The 8,981-nt window shown below is 45.0% G+C and overlaps 1 protein-coding gene across 3 annotated transcripts in view; it reads left to right on the forward strand.

Moving 5' to 3' along the window:
- Positions 1-7,760, forward strand: part of plekhm1 (pleckstrin homology domain containing, family M (with RUN domain) member 1) — an 18,267-nt gene extending 10,507 nt beyond the window's left edge. For all 3 annotated transcript variants that reach the window (XM_023837035.2, XM_023837037.2, XM_023837036.2), the window contains exons 8-12: positions 719-864; positions 3,031-3,224; positions 3,781-3,844; positions 4,258-4,415; positions 4,989-7,760. In XM_023837035.2, the coding sequence (XP_023692803.1) occupies positions 719-864; positions 3,031-3,224; positions 3,781-3,844; positions 4,258-4,415; positions 4,989-5,097 (671 nt within the window). In that variant the 3' untranslated portion in view covers positions 5,098-7,760. The remainder of the gene's footprint in view (positions 1-718; positions 865-3,030; positions 3,225-3,780; positions 3,845-4,257; positions 4,416-4,988) is intronic.
- Positions 7,761-8,981: the final 1,221 nt, after the last annotated feature.

The following is an 8,981-nucleotide window of genomic DNA, read 5'->3' on the forward strand; positions in this document are numbered from 1 at the left end:
TTGCGTTTTGCTGCCAAAACAAATCTCTGTATGCATGGTACTTTGATTTCAATGTAGTATATTTAGACACTGAATAGACTTTATTAAGTATAAGTAGAACATTTTGGTTGCCACAGCAGTACGTAGAGTACATCGAAGTGCATGAGTATAAAGTCAATAACTAAATATGAATGGCTAGGACTGCAGATTGTTGTGTGCCTGGTTTAACTTGGCCTGGAAATCGATCATGTGACACTGACATAGAGTTGGAAGGAAATGAGGTAGATATTACATGATCAGATGGCAGCTGGGAGGAAGGAGCTCCAGTAGCACTTCTGGTCTCATTGTGTTGGGATCAGCTGGTGGCTAAAGGCCCTTTTGGATCTCCCACGGGGGGAGGGCAGCACTGACCATGGCGACAGACTGCCGATCGGGTGTCCCACGTCCTGAGCGCATTAAATACCTTAGCCTTCTTTGAATGACTGGGGAGCAGTTCACATGTGTTTTGAAACTTGTATTACTGTCTCTGCATAATCTTAACATAGTATGTTTACAAGTACCAGTGCTGAGAACAGGGGACCCTGCTGTTATAAGCCATTTCTGCAGCAGTAAGCTAATGAATTTGGTAGTTTTGAAGAGTCAATATGTCTTCAAATCAGCACGCCCTAACATCACATGCGCAAGAATTAGCTGTTTGAAATTCCCAGAATGCCAAACCCATGTGAGTTTGCCTGCGCAGGTTGCTCCCGACAAATAGGCTTCTCGTTTGGGAAGGCCAGGCTGTGTGAATTCTCGGGCCAGTACTACTGCGAGTCCTGCCACCACGGTGATGCTGTCGTCATCCCCTCCCGCATGGTGCACAACTGGGACCTCATGGTGCGAGAGGTGAGGCCCTTTCTCCGCGTGCCCCTGTGGGGTCTGTCAGCACCGTGCCCCCTGACCCTCCCGGGATCCTGTTTGCCAGGGTTGGCCAGCTGTCACTGCTTTTCTCTTTCAGTGACCATTGCAGGCAGATGTGATCACGGACGCATACAGTTATCTATATTTAGCCATGTCCTGTCCACTCAAATTTTAGTGTTCAAATTTTCTCCATTATTTGCCATTTCCAAGATGTTTGGAAACACATATAGCCCAAGACGGTGGTTCTCCAGTCCATCCGCGTGTAACTCTAGCTGTTCCTCTACCAGCATGTTTGAGTCAGCTGTCATCATCAAACGGCTGAATGATTAGTGGAATAAAGTGCTCTGATGGTGGTATTTATATTCCAGCTCCATTCCACCACTAGACTCCCTTGTATTTGTGTGATTGTGTGTCATATCTCTACTGGAAAGATTTACCAGTACACTGGGCAAGGAACCTTTAGGTTGTTAAGTCGTTTCCCCAGTGGAGCCTTTGACAGTGACTGCTCACTGAGCTATGAGTGATGGTGGTACAGTGTGAGCCACAGTAGATAAATAGGTCTGCAGTGTTTCCCCCAGGTTTACAACTTTGGGGGGGGGGGGCAAACGGACACCATGTGTTTCTTTTAATGACACTCAGATATTTATGTCTGCTTTTTTCAGGTGGTTGACGCGACATATTTTCCAACGCGTGCTCTCTGTCCGCTGGTGGGAGTGTGCTCACTCGTGCCTGTGCGTGCTCATTGGGGTGGAACTCCGCCACGCGCGATACAGAGAGCAGAGGAGAATTGTAAACGCGCGACCGTGTAGAGACAAAAATGACAAGCTGTAAATAAGATAAATAACATAAGGCTATTTAGTTTGTTTAATAAAAGGACAATGTATAGACCTGTTCTATAGGAAAGGTAACCTTAAATGACTTCTGTTGTGATCTGGCGCTATATAGAAAATGAAAGTGAATGAAATTAACTTGACCTTCAAGGGGGGGGCGGGAGGTGCCACTGGGGGGACGGGGCGCCCCCCTAACATAATGGTAGGGGGGTGCTGTTGGGGGGACGGGGCACCCCCCTAACATAATGGTAGGGGAAACACTGGTCTGTGTGGTAACGTTAATGGCGTGAATCAGGATTGCCACACTTATGTAAAATGTTTCTGTAGCATAAATGTTTCTTGATCCATGACAGAGTGTAGAATACAAGCTGCTTAGCGTCCACCAAGACTCTTCAGCTTTTTTAGCTTTTTTGCTATGATCTGAGTTTATTATTAGGTGCCGTCAAATGCATTTTGACTCCTGGAGAACCATACAAACGCTGTTTCCCTAGAAATGTCTTCTGTCTGGGTCTTTAGCTTCCCGCTGACATGTTCATTCTCATAATGATGAAGTCCTTCTGCCTTGTTGCTGGTCATCCTCTTCCTCTTGCCATCATTTTCCAAGCACTATGGTCATTTTCAGTGTACTTGGTCTTCTAATAATTGCCCTAAATATGATTGCTTGACATTTCTGCTTCAGAGGGAAATTCTGGCCTTGTATGATGAAGAATCCACTTGTTTGTCTTGTGTCCCATGTTTTTACTATTCATCATCTGTCTTATTTGTGATGTGCATGTTGTAACACTGTAGCAGGCAGTCGAGGTTATTCCCGTTCCTTTTTTTGTTTCTGTCTTCTGCTTTCATTTTCTATTTAATTTTTTTTAAGGTTCATCTTTGCAGGTGTCATTTCATTTTTTTCCCTCTGTTCTGTACCCATTGCTTGTTGTTTCAGCGTTCCATGTGCTTGTCATGGTAGTCTTTACACTGTAACAATGCGTCTTCCATTTCAGTGCTTCAGCAGGAAACTTGATCTGAGCTTTAACTGTATACAGTTACACAGAACACTCCCAAAGTGTACTCTCCCATTTACACCAAAAAAGAAGGGGAAAAAAGAGAATAAAAGAGTTATTCTTTTGGTGCCAGAACTGCTTTTTATTTAACTTGATTTAGTTTTGATATAAGTATTTTTTTTTTTCCGAAAAGAAACATCTGTAACAACAACAGTGCTACTGCAGACTAACCTTAAACTTGGGTTGAATGGGGGGGTGATGCTTCAGTAAGTCAGGCAGACCCCCACTGTCTGCCGTGGTCACTGACCTTCCGCGGGGGTCTCTGCTGGCAGGTCTCATGCCCAGCCCTGAAGCTGCTGGCCACAGTGTCCCTGGAGCCCCTGCTGGACCTAGATGTGCTGAACCCGGGTCTATACCTACATGCGGAGCCCATGGCACGAGCGCACAGCCTCCGGCAGCGGCTGCGACTGCTGGGGGACTACCTGCTCACCTGCCGCAGCGACGCCATCAAGCGGATCTGCCCAAAGTGAGCACCCCCCCACCCACCCTCCTGCATTTTTACCCCCGAACTTACCTACCTAACACGATGTTGTACAAGTCAAACTGGCTGGGTAAACTGGGATGCCTGTACACCTCTGCTTAAGACTCTGAAGGTGCAGGCTACATACTGGCCGATGTGTTGGAAGAGTGTGGTGACACCATTATACTGTTTGCGATTTTGAAGAGCAAGTGTGTACAATCCAGCAGTGCAGGAGCCTCAGAAGTCAAAACTCAGAAGGTTCACGCGTGATGTTTGGATGTACTGTTACTCTATAATGGTTTGTACAATCCAGCAGTACTCAGAAGGTTCATGCGTAATGTTTGGATGTACTGTTACTCTATAATGGTGTGTACAATCCAGCAGTACTCAGAAGGTTCATGCGTAATGTTTGGATGTACTGTTACTCTATAATGGTGTGTACAATCCAGCAGTACTCAGAAGGTTCATGTGTGATGTTTGGATGTACTGTTACTCTATAATGGTGTGTACTATTCATTCATCTTCATGTGAGAACTGTGTGTTTTTTTTTTTTAATCTGTAGACTAGAGGAAAGGAACTACCTCCTTGAGACCTCACAGCTGTACAGTGTGACCGACCTATGGCAGGTAAGTGACATGTAAGCTCTACAGACATGAAGCCTGGGTCCATTGGCTGTGTCCAGGCTGGGTCTTAAATGCCACTGAAATGCCCCAAAAATGTTGCCAAGATGCCACCTAATAATGTGCCTTGAAGTTGTCGGGTTGTGGCGTCAGCTGGACGTCTGGAGTTTCAGGTTCCTCAAACACTGCAGTTAGTGTTCATTTCTCTAAGAGGGTAAAGAAGTTAAGGTTTCTTTGGGTGAAAGCAGCCAAACTGAATATATTGCCATGTTGTCTTATATACGCTCTATATGTAACATGGTGCTACATTTGTAGCTGGCACTTTCACGCTTATGGCTTGTGTAATACCTTTTAACGTGTGTTTCTGTGGCACTGCTCCATTTGTTTCTTGCCCGCGTCCACTTTGTGGGCACATGTAGATTGCAGATGGGCAGTACGAGGCCTTCCTGCAGAACCTGGTTCAGTTTGCCTCCAGCCACATCTACCAGTGTGACCTCTGCACGCAGAAGGGCTTCATCTGCCAGATCTGCAATGCCGGCGGTATCATTTTCCCGTTTGAGTTCGAGACGACCACCAGGTACACCCCACCGGTTGGGTCTCTGCCGTCCATGGGCCTTTAGAGATATGGGTACACTGCCGCTCTGGCTCCTGCACACTGTCAGAAAAAAGGTACCAGTTTGTACCTTTGGATCACTGAGTCTGTGCCCTCAAGGGTGAATGTACCTTTTAAGATACAGAAATGGACTATGAGGAACATTTTTGTACCCTTGAGGGTACATAATGATGCTTGTACCTTGGGGATTTTCCTCAGAGTCCATTTCTATACCTTAAAAGGTACATTTACCTACAGCTAGGGTACATTTGGCGGACCCTTGAGGGTACAGCCCCATTACAAGCAAAGGTACAAATTGGTACCCTTTTTTCTGACAGTGCAAAGGTGCTGATACAGTCTGCGATTCGAGTGTGTCGAGCGAAGGCCATGTGGAATAAAGCTAGCTAGCTGTGATTTTATCATTTTTATTTAACCCGGGGATCCAGTGAAAAGCTGTGATGAAAGGAATTGTAGTCTCCTACAGTAATATAAGCCGTCTTATTCATAATTCTGTTCTGGCCTGGAAGCATCCTTACTCCTGTCCCCTAACCCCCACAGGTGCAAAGTATGTAAGACTGTGTCCCACACAGCATGTAAGACCCAGTCACCTTCCTGCCCCCGCTGCCTGCGCTTGCAGAAGTACCTGGAACGTGAGATGGAGGACTGACAGGCCCCCTGGCTACACGGCGCCCCCCTCAGTCAGCCTCCGGAAGTGCCGTAGTGTACATTTCGGCTGTGCGCCCCGGGGTGAACGTGGCCAGCCAAGCCTTATCTCCAGAAGCTCCAAGCTGCCATCTGCATGGAGGAAGGGACAGGAGGAGAAATCAGACCCCCCAGAGTGCCCCTCCTACGGGAGAGTTTCATGCTCTAACTGCACGTTACCTCTTGAGTAGTCAGATGCTAAAAGGGGCTTTTGGGAGTTTAGGAGACTCTCAGGAGGGAACCTGTCCTCACACTACACCTTCATCATGTGATGGGTCTGGCCTTCAACTCACTGACACTTTAGCGCATAGGAAATGGGCACAGCGTTTAAAGCTTATATGGTTTTTCATCTGCTTTATCCGTATGAAAGCAAAAACCAGGGATCTTAATTAAAACTTGCAAACATTATGCAACTTCTGTCTTGGACATATGAAGACTGTCTTAGGGTAGCAAAGCATCCCATGCAGCGCTGACTTCCTCGGCGCGTTTTGTCTCTGCGTGTCCTTTTGTACTTCATTCATACTTCGCAACTTGTCGGTGAGGCAGAATCACTCAGGCTGCCCCGTAAAGTCTGTGTAAAGTCTCCTCCATCTGTTGAAAGGTGGAGTAAATGTTATGTTATTGAAGGTTTTCTAGTTTACAGAAGGGTGATGTTAGGCTTTTTATTTTTAGCAAAGTGTTAATCTCAGTTTCTCGTGTTGTTTTTATTTATTGCCGTGTCCTGTTTTTAACAATTTTTCTCACCTGTTTCTCATAGATGTTCACCAAGGTTTCATTGGGATTAAACACCTTTAATTAGAAGGGCCAGCACTTAATCTATTCAAACCCATGCATAATGTCAACAGTTGAAGACTGTGCCTTTGAACCTTGATTGTTTTACATTTGTCACTTTATTCTAACATGATGCACATTGAATGTGGTGCTGTTCAGCATGCAATTTTACTTAAATTTACATTGTGCCAAAAAAGGGTAAAAACAGGATATTTGAAACTTCAATTGTGCAGGTGTGTATGTGTGCACACTTTGTGGTGAATGTTCATATTGCTCAGAAGAAAACCACATTTGTATTTTTATTTTGCATTTGTCTTAAGTAATTTTGTTGCTTACTTGTATATAAACCAGTATGAAACCTTTGAATAATTATTTTTATTCCACTTAGGTAAAATGTATTATTTTGAAAGGGCTTCATCCATCTTCTAAGCGGAGAAGGATGTCATTCTGGTTTGCCACTGTTCTGTCATCTTCTTATTCAGTTATGTTTCTGAGTCTGTTTTGGACAGCAACTACCATCCAGACTAAAACAATTACTTAAAACGCAGTTTGAACTTCAGTTTTGTTCATTGTGAAAGCATGCTTCCATTGTCAGACGTGTTTCTTTTGACTTGAAGTGCATTCAGGATTACAGGTTCTGCGTCAAAATAAGTTTTGGAGACAAGACTAAATGGGCAAATGGAACTCTGTTTTCACAGTTATCAAAAATGAACTTCCTGTCCAGAAAGCTGCAGCATGTGTACTTAAAGGGGTCTGCAAAACCTTAATTAGCTTGGTGAAGTGCTCTGTTAGAGAATGCAGTAGATCAACGCACCTTTGCAATGGGTTAAATAACCTTTGAGTGAATATGGTTAGCAGGCATTGTTCTAGATCAGTGTTTCCCCATCCGGTCCTTGGGGGCAGCCTGTCTGTCCATGTTTTCGCTCTCTCTGAGTTTCCTACCACATAGTCCAGATTTTTGCTCCCCCGCCCGGATTGAAAAACACTCTTCTAGACCATTCAGTCCTTGGTGGAAACTTGATGAAGAATTGGAGTTGAAGCTTTTAATGTATTGGTGATACCAGTATGCCTGACTGTGTGACCTACAGACCCATATCCCTGCAGAAGGCCTAGCTGCCAAGGGACTCCTGCCCTTCCCATAACAGAAACACCAAAGATTCTCGACGAGCCAGAAAGGACAGATACACAGGGTATAAATGAAGCGCACACGTGGTCTTATTCCTGGACCAAAATATGTTTAAAGGGCAGACCTGGCTTGCTTTAGGCTATGGAAGGAAGTGAATCTGTGTATAAACTCCTATTGCCTGTTGGAAGAACTTGTGTCATGCTTGTATGAATGAGGTAACAGCATAGCAAAGGTTTGTATGAGCACTGATTACATTTTTTAATATATATTTTGCCTCTTTTTTAGTAAAGTGGTTAATTCCATTTTAAATATGAATATAAAGATGTAGGAGTTTTATTCATCCTTTTTCTATTTTACCGTTTCTGCAGCATAATCATGTTATTTTTCTATTTTAATCGACCTCAAAATTTTTTCTTCTCAAAGCCCAGTAGGGGGCAGCACTCCCTTGTGTAGCGTTTCTTGCAGCCTTGTGTGAGCAGAGAATGAACTTCGAGCTCCAGCCTGTTCTGGTTTGGGCTGGATGGCAGAGGAGGTTTGGCTGTGGTTGGTTGCACTATGTGTGCTTTAGACCGAACGGAAACTGGTCTCTGTCTGCAAGAACGAAAAAGTCTGATTGTGGGCGGGGCCGTGAAAGGAGTCTGACTGTACTGTTGCAAGTGTGCAATTTGACTGCTTTGGGAAATTAATTTTGTAAAGAGTTTTATATTGCTATTAAAATCTTGAAATATGTATTACCTTTGTGGTTCCGCTCTTCATTCACTTCCACACCACATACACAACAGAACGCATTCTCTGACTCGGACTTTCACCCAGTGCTTCTGGTCAGGTTCTGTCCACCCATCCTGTCTCAGTTCTAATGGTTCTGTTTGAGTCAGAAGTGCGGCAAACGAGGAACAGAAAGTTGCGGTCCCTGGAAATATGGAAGTTTGGCTAATTCTTACTGTGGCTCGAACCATCAGACTCCCCTATCATCGTGCCTCCTCTGGCCTGTATTATGACTATGATGGAACATGACACTGTTTGCCTGCAGCTTATGTTCCACCTACCATCCTTCAATCATTTAACCTCTTGCCCTGAGCAGGGTCATGGCAAAAGTGTTTCAAAAATGTTCTTATGACAAGTTTTTTTTTTTTGACATAAGGAAATGTGGTGCTGAGGGTGACACAGTGACACACTGGTTAGCACTCTTACCACACCTTGAGCCCTGGCCTGGTTTTTATGGGTGTGGAGGTTGTATGTTCCCCTCGTGTCATCATGGGGTTTCCTCCCCACAGCCCAAACACATGCTAAGGTGAACTGGATATGCCTCTAACCCCGGTAATCCTGCAAAGTTTTAATTTAGGCTGTTCCTCATGTGTTAGTATTATCTATTGATAGTTTAACAGTGATAAATCCTCTTGAAAGATGGTTCTAGCAACCGCGTGTCTGGCTGCCCAACGTACATTCGGTTGACTTCGAGCAGGGGGACCCAGACTCCATCCAGCAAGGTAGTGTGACGGCTGGCAAGCTGAGGGGTGAGAGAACACACCGGAAGTGAGGTGCAGCTGGAGGAAATGCTGTGTTTCCTCCTGTTCCTCCTCCTCCTCCAGAGTGAGAGAGTGAAAGAAGCACCTGCATCTGCTTCGAATCCTGGCAGTAACTGTGGGACTCTCACCTAGCACTCAATCACAGACGGGGGAGCATCTCTGGGCTGCGGCTGCCAAAACTGGCAACCTACATAAGAGGCTGAGACTAGCATCCACAGGAAGGTCAGAAAACAAGTCAGCTGATTCATGATGCACTTGTTCCAGCAGTATACTATGCATATGCTGAACTCTGGCATCAATTAGCATGAGGGGGTGAAGTGCATTGTGTACGAAGGTGCATATTTCCTGTAGCACGGATGGAAAGGTTTGCACTCGTGGTATGCAAGAAGATTTAATGTCCTTTGGTTTGTGCAGGGGTGACTTGTT

This window comes from Paramormyrops kingsleyae, chromosome 5 (assembly GCF_048594095.1).
Source record: "Paramormyrops kingsleyae isolate MSU_618 chromosome 5, PKINGS_0.4, whole genome shotgun sequence".
Taxonomy (NCBI): domain Eukaryota; kingdom Metazoa; phylum Chordata; class Actinopteri; order Osteoglossiformes; family Mormyridae; genus Paramormyrops; species Paramormyrops kingsleyae.